General features: G+C 55.7%; 4 protein-coding genes across 4 annotated transcripts; 3 read left to right on the top strand and 1 right to left on the bottom strand.

Annotated features, from left to right (window-relative positions):
* Positions 1-732: 732 nt before the first annotated feature.
* On the top strand, positions 733-2,501 carry ZEB1-4 (FAD-linked oxidoreductase ZEB1; the record flags this gene model as incomplete). Its single annotated transcript, XM_037329318.1, has 2 exons — positions 733-1,013; positions 1,067-2,501. The coding sequence occupies 2 exons, from the start codon at positions 733-735 to the stop codon at positions 2,499-2,501; spliced, it is 1,716 nt and encodes a 571-aa protein (XP_037171523.1).
* Positions 2,502-4,968: 2,467 nt separating this feature from the next.
* Positions 4,969-8,914, top strand: CGCA056_v014075 (Uncharacterized protein; the record flags this gene model as incomplete). The annotated part of the gene is made up of 5 exons (XM_037329317.1): positions 4,969-6,016; positions 7,120-7,899; positions 7,987-8,203; positions 8,249-8,548; positions 8,602-8,914. 5 exons carry the CDS (start codon positions 4,969-4,971, stop codon positions 8,912-8,914), a joined length of 2,658 nt encoding a protein of 885 aa, XP_037171524.1.
* A 2,065-nt stretch (positions 8,915-10,979) lies between these two features.
* asqD-0 (O-methyltransferase asqD) lies at positions 10,980-11,765 on the top strand (the record flags this gene model as incomplete). Its single annotated transcript, XM_037329316.1, has 1 exon — positions 10,980-11,765. One exon carries the CDS (start codon positions 10,980-10,982, stop codon positions 11,763-11,765), a length of 786 nt encoding a protein of 261 aa, XP_037171525.1.
* A 340-nt stretch (positions 11,766-12,105) lies between these two features.
* On the bottom strand, positions 12,106-14,365 carry CGCA056_v014073 (Flavin carrier protein 2; the record flags this gene model as incomplete). The annotated part of the gene is made up of 2 exons (XM_037329315.1): positions 12,106-12,139; positions 12,198-14,365. The coding sequence occupies 2 exons, from the start codon at positions 14,363-14,365 to the stop codon at positions 12,106-12,108; spliced, it is 2,202 nt and encodes a 733-aa protein (XP_037171519.1).
* Between the last annotated feature and the right edge of the window lie 2,448 nt (positions 14,366-16,813).

The following is a 16,813-nucleotide window of genomic DNA, read 5'->3' as shown; positions in this document are numbered from 1 at the left end:
CATGAGGACGGGATTTTCATGGTCCGAGGCTCCAGTGCCTTGATATGGCGGAAGTCGGAGCTCAACAACGCCGCCCGACGCGACAAAGAACGAGCAGTGGGGACTGGACTTTACAGAAATGTCCACCGAGGCATCCAGCATTCACCGTCCCCCCTTGATTTCCGGTCGATATCTACATAGTAGGTCGGTATTGTCCTCGTTCGTGATCCACCGCCCCCAACGCTTAGCCTACCCAGGGACAAGTCCAGGCAAGGGGGCCAAGGAGACCAGCCTCAAACAGCACTGCATTAGCATCGATCCTGGGCCTTTGATCCCTCTCTATCATGGCGACCTTGCGAGCAGTATGGATTCATCAGCACCAAGTAAGGCCGTACGCGGCAAACTTCCACTAGTTCGAGGGGGCGAAGTCGTCTTATAGGTTCCCAATCTCGGGTCAGCCATCCCAGTCGGGAAACGACTTCACTAGGATATGAGCGATGGAACCTACATGCCGTAGTCCCGGAGGCCGGGTAAACGCAGTCTGCAGACTCGCATCGTACTAAAATGGCCGCCCTTGGCCGCGGGTGAGCAGAAAAAAAACTCTCTTTTGATGAAGGGATCCAGCGGCAATACACTCTCTTTTACTCTCCCTAGCCGTCGAACGTGCCGATCTTGTGCCTCTTTGTCACTCGTCGCGCGCTGTCCTCTCGTTTCCCTCCTCGCATCTTCACACCTCACGGCCGGAAAGTCAACATGAAGAGCTTTGTCCTCCAAGCGGCCCTCTTCGGCGCCGCTCTCGCGGCCCCCAACCGTCCCGGCTCCGGTTTTGCTCCCTTCGCCGAGCGTGCCACGGAGTGCAAGTGCTTCCCCGGTGACAGCTGCTGGCCGTCTACCGAGACTTGGAATGCCCTCAACACTACCGTTGGCGGCAGGCTGATCGCCACCGTCCCTCTGGGCTCGCCTTGCCATGACCCTACCTACGACGCTGCCACTTGCGCTACGCTGCAGAGCGAGTGGCAGGACTCTGAGATCCAGTATGTCACTATTCTTGACCGATGTGTGATGATAGCCACTAACAATCACGTAGTATGGAGTCCTCCTCTTCCATCATGGCTCCCTTCTTCGCCAACCAGAGCTGCGACCCCTTCCAGCCGGAGTCGCGTCCCTGCCTGCTTGGCAACTACGTCGTTTACGCCGTGAACGCCACCACCGCCGAGCACATCCAGGCCGCTATCTCCTTCTCTCAGGAGCACAACATCCGCTTCGTCGTCCGCAACACTGGCCATGACTACCTTGGTCGCTCCACCGGTGCCGGTGCCCTCTCCGTGTGGACTCACCACATGAACAGCGTCGACATCGTTGACTGGGCTACCGCTGCCTACAGCGGCAAGGCTGCCAAGATCGGCGCCGGCACCCAGGGCTTCGAGGTTATGGAGGTCGCTCACAACGCTGGTCTTGCCGTCGTCGGCGGCGAGTGCCCTACCGTCGGTATCGCCGGTGGCTACACCCAGGGCGGTGGTCACTCTGCCCTCTCGACCTCATTCGGTCTGAGCGCTGATAACGTCCTCGAGTGGGAGGTCGTCATCGCCAACGGCACCCTTCTGACTGCCTCCAAGACCGAGAACGCCGACCTCTTCTGGGCTCTGTCCGGCGGTGGTCCCGGTAATTGGGGTGTTGTCACCTCCATGACCGTCAAGGCTCACGCCGACGCCAAGGTCGGAGGTGCCACCCTCGTCATCATGGCCGCCGACAACGACAACGACGCCTTCTTCAACTCCATCGATGCCTTCCACGAGGAGCTCGCTGGCATGGTCGACAACGAGACCATGGTCGTCTACTACTTCGGCGCCACCTTCTTCCAGATCGCGCCCCTGAACGCCTTCAACAAGACCTCCGACGAGGTCAAGACCATCATGGCCCCCTTCGTCGCCCGCCTCGACGCCCTCGGCATCACCTACACGGTCAACTACTCCGAGTACGACAGCTACTACGGCCACTACGACAAGTACTTCGGCCCCCTGCCCATCGGCAACATCCAGGTCGGCATCGCCCAGTACGGCGGCCGCCTGATCCCCCGCGAAAACATCACCAACATCGGCTCCTTCTCCCGCAGCGTCGCCGCCAAGGGCGCCACCTTCATCGGCGTCGGCACCGACGTGAGCAAGTTCGGCAACAAGGACACCAACTCCGTCACCCCCGCCTGGCGCAACACCCTCGTCCACGCCACCCTGACCACCGTCTGGAACTTCACTGCCCCCTGGGACGAGATGCTCGCCAAGCAGACTCTGATGACCGACGTCATCATGCCTGAGATCGAGGCTCTCACCCCTGCTGGTGGCGCGTACATGAACGAGGCTGATTTCCAGCAGCCCAACTTCCAGAAGGAGTTCTTCGGCAGCAACTACAACTCCCTGGCGTGCCTGAAGAAGAAGTGGGATCCCGAAGGATTCTTCTATGCTCGCAACGCTGTTGGTAGCGAGTCGTGGAGCATTGCCAACGATGGCAGGATGTGCCGTGTTTAAGGTGTGAAGGAACAGAGATACTATGTAATGAACAAGAAATAAATTTGATCTGTCTGTAAGAACACCGCGCCCAACGTCTTCAATTGTGTCGGTTTGGTTTCTTGTAATCGCGAGTCTCTACCGTTAAGCATCCAGCGCTTCCGGTGGTAAGTACGATGACGCAAATGCAATGACCAATAGAACCAACAGAACGAAACGAGCAACAACAACCGCGTGTTGTGAACATCATACTTCACCTTCATACACTGAATTTATCACTCTCTTCTCTGTAAGAACGTCGGTATTGCCTATAGACCAGTCACTGATTACTCCGTGCTTCAAGGCCAAATCATGGACGCTTTGCTGCAGGACTGTTCACACTCCACGCAGACTGGACTCTGATCTCGCCGGTCTAAAGTGGCTTACGAACAAAGACATAATTTGAACCCAGAACAAGAACAACTTATCAACAGCCATGCTCAGCTTTACATGCTCAGTCTCTTTGAAACCCACCGTCAAGAGCTGGCATAGCTATCTGACCAATCTGAACCGATGTTAGGTTCACACAAAGAAAAGACGCTTGAAAGGTAGCTGCAGGATGCTTGCGAGTTGATCTGCTGTAGAGAAGGCATATGATGTATGCCTTGTACTTGATATCTATGGCAAATAGATGTTGTCCTTGATTCAGTTGGCTATGAACTCAAAGGGGCTGGCCCAGTTGATCTGCGGTTTTTTTTGTCTCCGGAAGAGTTGATAATCCAGTCAGGTATCTTCGGAACCATTCAGGCAAAAAGTAACAGCATGGATGACAGGGGTGAAAGATACCGCAGATGATATTTCAGGAGAATGAAACGCGATAAGGACGACGAGGGATGACGATGGAGGACGGCGATGGGGGACGGGGACGACAACGACAATGACGTCAACGACGACGACAGCTTCTGACACGGGAGGCACTGAGGGTCTGAAATTAACTGGCGTGAGATTGACGATTCAGATGAACAGCGTTTGCATATTCTTTTCAGCGATTGCTACAGCGCTGTCTTCAGTCACTCATTTCATTCAGTGTTGACTTTCTTCCGTTCAGTTCTAATTATTCCTTCAGCAATAATTGTTTTCCCACATCGTGGGCTTTTTTCCCTTAATACCTCACCGTCGCACATTGCAATACCCAACTCAGACTTTTGACTCCATCGTAACCGCGACATGTGTGACCCTATCATGACCATGACATGCCTAATCCTAGTGAGTTGTGTACATTCACATTCCGCCATAAAATGACTTACATGTAAATGTGATGATTAGCTGAAACTTTCAACCACACAGGCCTCGTACTAAGCCACTGGTAATCGTTGATGCTTTGATGAAATTCCCACACTCTGTCTATGTGGTCGGAAACATGCGAAGCCATCGCGTATAGTCCCCATGCACCAAAACTGTAGTTGGCGGTGGGCAGGAACGGAGACCTCTTGGTAAACCCGATGACGGCGGGATGTGTGGTTTCGGGTCCTTCACAGCTTGGCAAATAATCATATTCCCTGGCTCGGTCTTTGCGTATGTTGTTGCTCTCATCCTTCTGGACTTCGTCGATGATAAAGCGTGGTAAGGTGTTCCTGATTTCTCGAAGGCTGCTTGCATTCCTCCTTTCTCACAATCTCGACGTCACAGATCCATGAATGCAAGCTTAGCTGTCTGTAAGCCTCCCTGTCCAATGGCCATACTCACTCGTTTCCTTCATCATTATAATTGGAGACCCAAGAAGGCAGCTAATTCCAGCCAGAATGATGGTGGAAACAATGGACACCTGCTTCGACGTTTTCTCCCGCTTCAACTATCGAGACCATGTTGCTCAGGTTCGCTGAAGCTCATTCGGTCGAGGTCTTCTAATTCGGACACTGCTTCTCAAAGATTGCTGCTCGTCATCATAGGAGTTCGATACTTACCAACTTTTTGACGTCTCTCTCAGTTTTTGACTTTGTATTTCCATGGTTTGGCTACCTTAGTCAAAGTCGACAGCGGCTTCAACGGACGGAACCTCCGATACCCACAATGGAGTTGGATGTCCGTCGCCTCAATAGCAGCCGAAAATGGAAAGGGTGGATCTTAATTACGCATTCTGAGTGGACGGAATTGCAACTCCATCATGGGTCCCGCCCTGGTCCTCACCGGGCATCGCCAACAACTTGCTTCCCTCAATTTTGATCATATGCTTCATTTTCCGATGCGTCAGAGGACTCGCCTCTAGTTTGTCTCCGATATCGCTCCGTAGCATGGCTATGAACGCGTCCTAGCGATCGCTTTCAGACGACCGTCAACGGCCAATATGGGATGATGACGAGCAACGGAGATTGAACTCCACGGCTAGTCGCTCGACCATCTTCCACATACGAGCCAGCAAGATAATGCGATATAAATACTGCAGTTGTTATCTAGACCTAGGTTTCTCATCTTTCACCCCTTTTTGTGACTGCAGCCAAAATTTCAAACCATGGCTCCTTCTAGCGTTCAAGACCTGTTCGATGCCGAGCCAATGACTGCCACCAAGGTCAGGAATGGCTCAGTTGCCGCTGTCAGTTATCACAAGGGGGACTTCGAAATCTTCCGCCGACTGGTTCCTCTAGCATCCGATGGCAAGATAACACACCTTAACGCCGGCTTCATGCCCCCGTCAAACCTCATCGTGGACGAAGCCATCCGCCGCTTCTGCTCGGAATCTCTTCACCATCCATCGCCCAAAGCTTGCTGGCGTCAAGACGTCGAGGCCGTCCATCAGCTCTTGGCTCGGTACATCAACACAGATCCATCGTCAATAGCGTTTGTCCGCGACACGACAGAGGGCGTTGGAAGCTTCATCCACGGGTTGAAGTTCGAGCCTGGAGATAACGTAGTCATTCTAGACTGCGAGCACCCGAACCAGGCATTCGGCTGGATGGCACTTCGTCCACTCGGCTTGGAGGTCCGCCTTGTCCCGACGGACTCTGAGAGACCTGTCGCCGCCAACGCGAAGACCTTCGCCCCCTATGTCGACGACAGGACCAAAGCCATTGGCCTAAGCTCAATCATGTTCCATAGTGGACAATGGAACGATATCGCAGATGTTTGCTCTGTCTACAGACCAATGCGCATCCATGTCCTTGCAGATTTAACGCAGCAAGTCGGGTTCGCCGACGTTGATGTCCGGGCCCTAGGCGTCTCAGCAGCTGCTTTCAGCTTACACAAGGGGCTCAACACACCAACAGGCTTCGCAGCCCTCTATGTCGATTCTGCCGTCATCGAAGAACTTGACCCAACCCCGCCACTTGTCGGCTACGGAGGCGTGGCCAGCGTTAGCGACTCAGAAGACTTCATGATTCCGGAGGGACCGATCGTGTTCCATCAGACGGCTCGCCGATATGAGCACGCTAACATGAGCTTCATCTTGGCCGTTGCAGCTCGGGCATTTCTTGAGTTTTATCTCGAGGTTATGGGTCCCAAGAATGTTCAGAACCATCTTTACGGCCTTGGAGATGCTTTACGAGAGTCTTGCGCCGAGTTGGGTATCAGCGTCTTGGGGCCGAAGGAAAGGTGTCGACATGCGCCGCATCTTCATATTCTTCAGCTTCATGATCCTCGTTGGCTTGAACATTTGTCCGCTTCCGGGGTGGTTGTGACGAGGTTTAGGTCAGGAATCAGGGTGTCGTTTGGGTTCTATAATAACCTGAGTGACGTGGACAGACTGGTAGCGGTTCTCAAGTCGGGAATTGCATTGGGCATCTCTCCAAGTTCCGCCTTCACAGACGGTCTATCATGAGCTCATCCCGACAGAAGAGGGACAAAAGTCGAACCTTTGGGTTGGGTTTCGCAAGAAATCTGACACAGCATCATCGCCATCACCTTCCATTTTCCCGTTTTCCGTCGCAGTTCCCCGTCGTCGTCTCCCGCCATCTTCCCTATCACCGTTCTTGTTATCGTTCCCCATCATTGCCCGATGTCTCCCAGTTTCACATCACATACAACAATCAATGCAATTTGCACTCGAAGTAGAAGATTAATGAATAGTAAGACTATCAACAGCTCAATCTTTTCTCTCTCATAATCTAATCGCCTCTCTTTCTGGACAATGGCTCCAGAGTTGTATCTGAGTAGGCGCGGTATGTGGTTGCTCAATAGCTGCGTAGATGGCAGAAACTCTCAAGCTGCATACATATTTTGACGCTCAAAGGAAAGGGGAATCGTTTTGCTTCGGTCTAAATTGAAAAGCTTCTGCTCGACTATGACTTGTTGGTGCTAGATAGTGCCCATTCTTGAGACCGTGATCGGATGATGACCTGGGTGGCTCCCTGTTCAGGCATTAGCGCTGTTCACGCCCGCCCGTACTTCAGGCGGGACGCGACCGCTAACCCCGCGACTTGGCCTCTCCAACTCTCAACGACATCCGAACATGTCTGTCACTCATTTACGCCCTTCACATCATGCCCTCCCCGAGCAAGCCAGTAAAAAGGATCTCGTGAGCCAAGTGACTCTCCGAAGCTTTTGCCCGAACGCTTGCTGATATATCACAGGTGTAAGCGATGCCAATACCGAAAGGTAGTCTGCCTCCCCAGGACAGCCATGAATGGATCTGATGAGTCCTCGTCCTAGTTGAAATGCTCCCGCACAGAACCATGCCAGAACTGCGTCACGTCCAAGACCGCATGCGAGTACCGCGAGGTCGACCGCAAGAGAGTGCCAGTCTCGCACGAATACGTCGCTAGCCTAGAAAGCCGCCTATCCTGGTTCGAATCATTCGTCAAGAACCTGCGCGCTGCGTCTCCAAAACAGCGGGAGGAGATGCTCAAGTCAACCGCCTTGGACGACAAGTCGCCCAAAAGTGAGACGCAGGCCCCTGGAGAGTACATTACCCAGCTCGGAATCCACGCAGGTAACCAAGCCAATCTCGAACTCGGGCTAGAGGGATCGCTAGTCTATCACGGCGCTACAAGTATCTTCCGCGCCGAGGCAGAGCATGGGCAGAAGGACGTTACCGACCGCGTTGGTCAGGGTTATTACGACGGCGTCGAGTCCAACTTTGAGAGCGTCATGGAGCATTTCGGGATTGGCATGCATGATGAAGTCGTCATGAAGTCGCTGACGCAGTTTTTCCGGTGGCAGTACCCTCACTTCATGTTCATTTATCGTGAGGCCTTCCTAAGGGACCACTTTGGGGATAGGAAGAACGGAAAGTACTGGTCTTCGGCGCTGTTACTGTCCGTATGCGCGCTGGGAGCTCTTGTGTCGCTCGATACGAAGGATTCAAGCGATCAGTTCTTTCTGGCGGCGGAGAGCATTATCATGGTAACTGGTCTGACGAGGCCATCCATCGCGACCGTTCAGGCGTTTCTTTGTCTGGCCTTCTATGAGATTGGAAGGGGTAATCTGTCAAAAGGATGGGGTTACTCAGGTGAGATCGAACAGAAAGCACCCCATCGCCTGCTCTGGGCTTGCCCAAGCCGAAGATGAAAGATGTACCTAACACCAGACTCAACAGGCATTGCCTTTAGGATGGCTCAAGACTTGGGCTTCCAGAGAGACCCGAAGGATTGGGTCCAGCACGACTCTTCCCTAGCTACTCCCGAAGATGTCGAGATCCGGAGACGCATCTACTGGGGCTGCTACATCTCCGACAAGCTGATCAGTCTCATCCTCGGTCGGCCGGTGTACCTCGTCTACGACGAGGCGGAAGTGCAGCCCATGGAGACTCTGCCGTATGTCGCTTGATCCCCTGATCGTCTTCATGCTGACTTGACCAGTGAACCGCCTGAGATGGCATCGTGGCGACCAGTTGGTTTTGGCGATGAAGACACGCAGTCGACGAAAGCAACATCCATGATTCCATATCTCCATGAGCAGATCTGCCTGTCGCGAATTATCGAGCGCATGATGACGACCCTGTTTAGCCCTCGTTCGCATCTAGACGACATCAGCCGCCGGCTATGTTTCGACAACCTCAACCTCGAGCTGAACCGCTGGCGGGAATCTCTCCCCGACTTTGCGAAGTGGCTTAAATGGGGCCCTTCATCAAAGCCGATACCCGGAGTCTTTGCCCTGCAGTGAGTATCTCCATCCGCAATTGCATTCAAGATGGGCGACTGAAAGACCGCAGCCTCCTTTTCCACAGCGCTCGCATCGCTTTAAACTACGACCAGGCCATCGCGACACGCGGCAGCGAGTCGGAGGAGAGGTCGCGGGTGTACTGCAGCACTTCAGCAACCGACGTGACGTCCCTCCTGCGCACCTACCGGACCCAGTACGGCTTGCAACATGCGCCGCTTGTGTTCGTGTACGGCGCGGTGCAGGCGTGCCGCTCGGCAAAGGCTTTTGGGATCGCGGAGGAGTTGCAGTATCTGAATCAGACACTTGGAGAGTTGTCATCGATCTGGGGTCTTTCTCGAGAGGTTCTCCGGCGCTTGGGTTGATGGTTTCTTGTAGTCGGCGCAGGAGAAATACTTCAAATTTCATCGCAATCCAGGACTCTTGATCTACAATCTTATTTCCTCCCGTGATTCGGTTGGTCGCCAAACTGTCCTGCTTTTGGGGCCTTGACATTTTGCAGACCTTCCTGCCAGCACTACGAACCGAGGATGACTGGTTTCGACACGAGACGACATGAGTTGTATTTCGAATTATCACACTCACGATTGCCCCGGAGCACAAGACTGTTCTAGTCCTGATCTTGTTGTCTCGCAATGCTCTCTTTTAGTCGCGAACGGAATGTGACATGATTGAAGAAAGTGAGAACTCCCTCAGTCAGAATGGGAGGCCGGGCAGGGGTGTCGCATCCTGGTCTATGGGGACCAACTGCCTGGCTGTGTTACCTCGGCGCTTATCGTTGAGTTCTGACAGATGCGATGCGACCCGCGGGATTTGTACCCGTATCTCTCTCTCTCTCTCTCTCTCTCTCTCTCTCTCTCTCTCTCTTTCCGTTGTTCAGCATTCAATTATCACAGAAAATCAGATGATGGAGCAAGATAGGATTCAATATGGAAAACGCGAAGTATGGCCTTCCCGCGCTTAACTCGGTCTCGAGTACCCTAGTTCTCGCACCCTTGAGGTCCACAAACCCCGAGTTCCGGGTACAACATCTCCCCCGCCAACTGCGCATATGTATCAAACACAGTCAGTGTCTCTCATGTGAACCCCACGAATAGTGGGTTGTGAGTTTGTCCACCTGCACTTGGCCGTCGGCACGATCGCGCACGTAGGACCTGTGGACTTCTCCCCCAGAGGACCAAGCATCGCATTGCCGTCGGATGTGGACCGTTGGAGCACAACAGCTGCGAACGAGTCCTCCTCTGCACACGTGGCCGTATTTCGAACGACGAAAACAGGCTGGTAATCTATTAATCAGTCTTTCCAACGGGCTTGCTGTGTCCACGATCTGCTTGCCATGATGAGGAAGGCTGCCCAAAGTCCCAACAGCATCGTCCAGGTAGCAAACAGACGAAGGAAGCATCCACTTTGATGTGCTAATTGGTCGAAACCCCCCTGATATCACCGCTCTCCAGTCGACTCTGTTGGCGCTAAATCCGGGGAGGTTAGATACGACGAGGATCCCCAGCCGTTCAACAGAAGCAAACACATCGGAGCCTGCCTCCGCCTCCGAAATGTGCCTCCTTACACCAGGCCTAAAAAGCAAACATCGTTTGACAAGCGGGGTGGGAGGTCCACCACACACGAGAGCGGTCCTGTGGCAAGCAAGCAGCGTTCCCCGAAACGGCAGGACTCCAAGAGCCTCCAACGGCTTGCAAGCAGAGATGCAGGCAGATACCCAGGCGTGGGGACTCGGGCCAGGGGTTCATGCGGTTTGCTGTTCCCGCGGTGCGAATCGAGGCTCTTGCTCTCGACCCACGCGGCCCCCGATCGGGCATCTGAGTGCGCTTTCAATGGAGCAGGACGTGAACTTGCTACGCCGTCGAGACGCAGCCATTGTTGGTGCAAGGTTCAATCCATCATCTCGCAAGAGCTGGTGAACGACGAGCGCAAACCCGCCGGCCCCTTGCGCCCGTGTAGCTCGCACTTCGCGGGGCCCCCGACAAGAGGTCTTAAGCCTGGCCCCGTCCTCTTCATACCTATCCGGTGAAGTTACACGTCCCTCATTTCCCGGATCCCTCCATCTCTAGCAAGTAGCAACCATGGCCGAAGTAGACAACCTCATCGCCAGCCTCAACGACATCCACGTCCAGGACCTCCCGGACAACGCGGACCGCGTGCGCGTGCGGGATGCGCTCCCCCACGCCCTGAGACGGATGCAGACGCCGTGGGACATCGCCTGGGACCACGTCGTGACGCGCAGCGGAGTCAACGCCGCGATCAAGACGCTCATCGACGCCGGCGCATTCAAGAAATGGGATGAAGCCGGTGGCGGTCCGATTACCTGTGTCGAGCTCGCCAAACTCACAGGCGCCGACGAGACCCTCATCCGTACGTTTCCACCCCTGCCTCCTCCCCGCTCAAAGCTGACATCTCCCACCAGGACGCCTCATGCGCTGCGTCGCAGGCCAATACCACGGCCTCGTCGCGCCCATCCTCATCTCGCTGCCCTCCTTCCTCAAGGCGTCCAACTTCCGCAACTCGACGGACAACACACAGTCCAACCTGCAGCACTGGCAGGGCCGCCCGGACGCCATGTTCTTCGACTACATCGGCTCGCACCCGGACCTCGCGCAGGACTTCAACGATGCGATGGAGGGCAACTCGCGCGGCAACCTGACCAACTGGCCCGAGATGTTCCCCACGCAGACGCTGCTCGACGGCGCGCGGCCGGGGCGGGCAGTGGTTGTGGACGTCGGCGGCGGCAAGGGGCATGATTTGGTCAAGTTCCATGTGCGGCATCCGGAGATCAGCGCGGAGGCGCTGGTGCTGCAGGATCTGCCGAGCATGTTGAAGGATGTGAAGCCGGACCCGGCGTTTACGGTGCAGACGTATGACTTCTTTACGCCGCAGCCGGTGAAGGGGGCGAGGGCGTATACCATGCATGGTGTGCTGCATGATTGGCCTGTGGCGAAGGCGCAGGAGATTTTGGGGAATGTGGCGGCGGCGATGGAGAGAGGGTACTCCAAGTTGTTGATTCATGAGAACATGGTGAACGAGAGGAATCCGGTCGCGAGGGTGACGTCGTTGGATATGCTCATGATGGCGGGGATGGCGGCGGCAGAGAAGACGGAGGGGGAGTGGCGGGAGATTGTCGAGGGGGTTGGGTTGAAGGTGGTTAAGATCTGGACGGGGATGGATCGGGGCGAGGCCATCATCGAGGCGGAGTTGGCGTGAGGGAACATCGGCTTGCTTGATTGCTAGATTTTTGCGTATCGTAAGCGGTGTTTGAGTTTTGGTTTACGCATGTTTTTGGTCAATAAACACCATGATGAGATGCCAGCACACCCCCCGTACAAGAAAAGACATCGATCTAGATATTTGGTCAGTTGAGTGTATTCAGGGCCTCACGCTGGCGGTGAGTTGGTTCACCACCGGGCTGTGAAATCCTGTGACGGCCCGCATGGGCACGATTAAGAACTATGTGTAATGTGTAAGAGATATTACTCTTTATGTCTTATGGTATAAACTCTAGGAACCGCGTGATAAATAGTACAAATGATGGTGTTTATGGAATCTAGTGTTCGTATCCTGCGCCGCGCTGCCATGGACTGCATGATGTGTCAGCTAATCATCTTAAAATCAGTCCCAAGACGGAAGGAGGCTAACCTATTGTTATGTTTCTGCCTAAACTCGTCCATTGTCGCAAACGGACTTGCTGGGGGGTCTTGCGCGCCCGGTGTGCGGGGTGTTGTGGGCGTCCGTGGCCGCAGGGACGGGTCTGCCGGGAACAGCGGCATCGCCGGGCTGACGGCGGGCCGCGTCGTCGGCGACGGCAGGTACGACATCTCGTGGCTGTCGGCCGGGCCCCGCGTCCTGCCGTCCTCCATGGCCTTCTCGCCGCCGTATAATGACCGCACCGAGCGGACGGATTCGCGGCGGTACAGGCCCTGCTTGTCGTCCTCGTCGAGGTCGAGGAGCGACTTGTTCTCGGTGCCGTCGCGCTTCGCGAGCACGTTCGGGTCGTGCAGCTGGCTCGGCACGATCGGCTGGCCCTTGACACGCCAGAAGACGAGGATGCTCGAGATGAGGACCATGAGCAGCAGCACCAGCGAGAAGACGACGTTGACGACAAAAAGGATGACGCCGACGACGCCGATCACCAGGCCCGGGGTGCCGAACACGTTGGTGAAGATGAGCATGAAGATGGAGTTGACGAAGTTGATGGCGGCGATGGAGATGTTGAACGAGTTGGTGCTCTTGTCCATGAAGGGCTTCAACACGCTGACGGCGATGAGGGCGCCGGCCTCGATGATGATGAGCGCGACGGCCTGGGCGACGCCCGAGGCCTGGCCGAAGGCGATCACCGCGGCCTTGATGAAGATGTACGCAATAAACGGAATGATGAAGTAGTACGCCGACGCGCGGTACTGCACGTACAGGAACCCCCACTTGTTGATGATCTTTGGGTTCGAGAAGAGCACGTGCGCGGGGTTCTGGTGCGTGAGGATGGACTGGCGCGCGATGCGGATGACCTTGAAGGAGGCCCAGATGAGCGTGAAGAGGGTGCCGAAGAAGAAGAAGACGGCGAGCACGACGACGGCGGGCGAGTCGCGCTGGACGAACTCCCACAGGCACAGCACGGCGATCTGCGGGAAGCCGATGAGGTTGAGGCGGAACATGATGCCCTTGAGCGTGATGGACCAGTCGCGGCGGAACTCGAGGAAGCGGTCGGCGCGCATCCAGCCCCTCTTGGCGGCGAGCTCGGCGCCGCCCTTGAAGGCGGCGACGCAGGCGATGGTGAAGCCGACGAAGATCATGTAGATGATGAGGCCCGTGAGGAAGAGGTTCGTCGTCTCGATCTTGGCGCGGAAGGCCACGCGCTGGATGCCGTAGACGACGTAGGAGCCGTTGTCGAGCTTGATGTTGGCGCGCTTGGCGATGTTGGAGAGCCCGCGCTTGAGGAGGGGCCCCGGGCCGCCGTAGTTGTCGAGGGCGTCGAGGGAGCGCTTGGAGACCTGGACGGAGTAGGTCTTGAGGGAGCTGAGGAGGTCGGCGGCCTCGCCGCCGGTGGAGCGCTGGTACCACGTCGCGAGGGTCTGGATGAAGCCGATGCGGACGATGCCCATGGACCACTGGAAGTTCTGCGTCCAGCCCTGGACGATGGGGGGCATGTCGACACCCGTGAGGCCGAGGAAGGCCTGAGCCTGGAAGTAGCCGAACAATGACAGAGCGTTGGCGGCGAGGTGGGCGGCGGCGTCGGTGTGGCCCTTTGCGGAGATGAAGCCGGCGGAGATGAGGCCGATGCCGGCGATGATGGCGGTGGCCCACTTGACGCCGTTGAGGTTGACGGTCTTTCCGTTGGAGAAGTCGGCCTCGATGCAGGCGACGGTGGTGTCGGTCTCTGTGAGGTTGATGAGGGCGTGGACGGTGGCGTCGAGGTCGGGGATGGTGTAGGCGATGCTGGGGACCTGGTCGAGGGCGTCGCCGAGCTCGAAGGAGAACTCCATGTTGATCTTGCCGGGCTTCATGGGACACAGGCCCTGGAGGTCCATGCTGCACGGGTCGATGGTCTTGCGGATGTACTCGTAGCCGTAGACGCGCAGGGCGACGTCGAAGACGGCCTTGCCCTCGACGGAGACGACGGCGGCGACGTTGCAGGTGACGGAGCCATTGTTGGCGAAGACGATGATGTTGAAGAGCGAGGCGGAGAAGTCGGACTGCTTCTGGCAGCTGTTGAGCGACAGGGACTGGAGGATCTTGTCGGCGCAGACGGAGGGGAGGAGGGCGGCGAAGGAGAGGTAGGTGAGCAACGGGGCCAACCGTGAGAATCGCATGATGGGCGGCGGCTCGGGGGCGGGCGAGGGAGGGGGGGTTTTTCTGTCGTCGGTGTTGTCGTCGGTAGTAGTCGAGTATCTCGAGATTCAATCGGAGCAGCTCTTGGTGGGATGTTAGCTGAGGGACGTAGATGGCGCCAATGGATCTTTTGTTGTTCGATTCGCAACTCACGATATTAGGCCGTGACGCAGGATGGTCTTCTGCTGGCTGGGGGTTCAAAGGAGTGTGATGGCATAAAGACGCAGGCCGAAAACCGAAAAAAGAAACAGACAAACAGGCAGCTGGCATAAAGCAAAAGAGTGAAGAACAACGACAACGAGTACGCAGGGCTTTCTCAAAGAGTGGACGGATGTAGAAAATCCAAAGGATCAATAGCTTCCCAAAGGCGAGCGCGACGTCACGTCGCTAATTGGGATCGAAGTCGAATTCCAGGAAACATCAAGATTCAAGACGCAGAAAACGGAGAACGAACGGCAGCGGATGGAGAGAGGAGCGGAGCCGCGTTGCTCTCTGTCTCGCTGGGCTGGGCTGACTGGGTTGGGTCGGTTGGTTCGCTCACTCAACTCACAGACTCTCTCTCTCTCTCTCTCTCACTCATCCACTCACTATTCGTCAATGCTGGCTGGCCTGGGCATGCTGCTCGAGAAAGGGGGCTCGCCATGCTTCTATGGACCCTCATTGGGGACTGATGTGCAGGCGTACCTGCCAAGAGATCTGCCTCATGCCCCTTTTTTTACCGCTAAACGCGTACATGTTTTCCCAGTTCGTGATGATAAGATTAGTCGACGAGGCGAAGCAAGCTTGGGGTGGGGATCCGGCCAATTGGGCCAAGCGAACCAATGTTGCACAACTCGTGCACTCGGGCGCCTAACCCTCTGCACTGATTCAGCACCATTGGTTTTTGGATGTGCCAAATGTGCCAAATGTGCCAATCAGTTCACTAGCCAAAGAGTCAAACGTCGATCGCCAATCCTGCCAACGTCTCAGGTGTTGGAGCGAACGCTGCGCTAGTTGGCCAACGGCCCGTTCCAGGCGTTCCTGAGCTCTTGGGGGTTTCTTGGAGAAGAATGGAGAAGGGGGGGGGGGGGGGGGGGGGGGATAATAGGGGATAGAGGGGAAGGGGGGAGGGAGGAGACGGAAACATGCAGAGAGAGCCACTGCAGCAATCAAGCAAGCACTGCACTGCACCATGTCCAGCTGAAGAACCCCTTCGCTCTTGTCTTGTCGAGCCTTGCACTGCCTCCCGAACGACATTTGCTTTAATGGTTTTGCGGATGCCTAGGACGCCGCGCTGGGTAACGAATCCTCCTGCCATTCCGCTAAGACGGTCCCGAGTGTGCCGAGAGAGCGCCTTCATTCCCCCTTGGGGTGGGAAGAGGAAGGAGTCGAAGGATGGATGCAGTGCCGTTATGTTCTGTCAATGAATAAAAAAGATAGACCCGGCGGGGGCAGACTAAGGCAAAAAAACTCCACTGTATTTTCCCGAATCGTGCGGACGGGTCGCCGGAATACGAGTAATTCCTCTCCCACTTTAGCGAACCGGTGGTAATGTCGTCCAAATGCAGGGTTGCATTGCATTGGGGGTCCAACAGCATCTTGACTAGCGGGAAAGCGGCAAACGTCTCTGTTTCACTCTCTCATGATGAAGTCTCTGGCCAACGATCTCAATTGAAATCGAAACAGCGGGCACGATCTCGGGCCAAGACACAGCAATGCCTCAACGCCATGGCTGGTTTTGATTGATTGCCAGCAAAAGCGTCTGGCAGTTTCAGGTCGTCCGCCAATTTTTTTGTCTTCACAAAGGGATAGCACAGGGTGGAGTATGGAATGGGCGCAGCAGAGCGGTTTACGCGTAACGGACGCGCCGCCCTTTCTTGGCCCAGCGGTTGTGTTAGAAGGGAAGGTCGGCCGATGTTGAAGTCATGCCTTCCGGAACTCTGTCCCATCTCAACCTTTTCAGACGGAGCGGCGGCAGACGAGACGGGCCCCGGACGGCCAGTCCAGTCCGTCCTCTCGATACCTGCTTTCCCGAGGATCCACTTTTCGTCCCGGGATGCCGGTCGGTGCCGACTGGCCGCATTGCTCCGTCTGCTAAACAACAGTGAAGGGATGCGACTCTTAGGCATTTGATGAGGGTCATATTTGATAGAAGAGGCTGTGGTATTGAAGTCTTTCTTCGGCAGTTCTGAACGAAATCTGACTGCCAAGCCCCGAGGATGTGGCGCCAATTACATTGACAACGAGGCCGCACATCACGTTGCAGCAAGCCCGAGCACCGACTACCCCAGCAAGTGACATTGAAATCGAAGACCAACAGCATCTCATTTCACTTAGGCAATCCAATGCCTCCTTTCCCGTTGCTAATGGGGTAGGATATTCGGAACCCCCCTCGGGCTAATTGGGACCCCCCTCTAGCCACTGAATGTGGCGCGCGCGTACGTAGGCCT

Source organism: Colletotrichum aenigma (assembly GCF_013390185.1).
Source record: "Colletotrichum aenigma strain Cg56 chromosome Unknown KSG_Cg56_contig10, whole genome shotgun sequence".
Classification (NCBI taxonomy): domain Eukaryota; kingdom Fungi; phylum Ascomycota; class Sordariomycetes; order Glomerellales; family Glomerellaceae; genus Colletotrichum; species Colletotrichum aenigma.
This window is presented reverse-complemented; position numbering and strand designations above follow the sequence as displayed.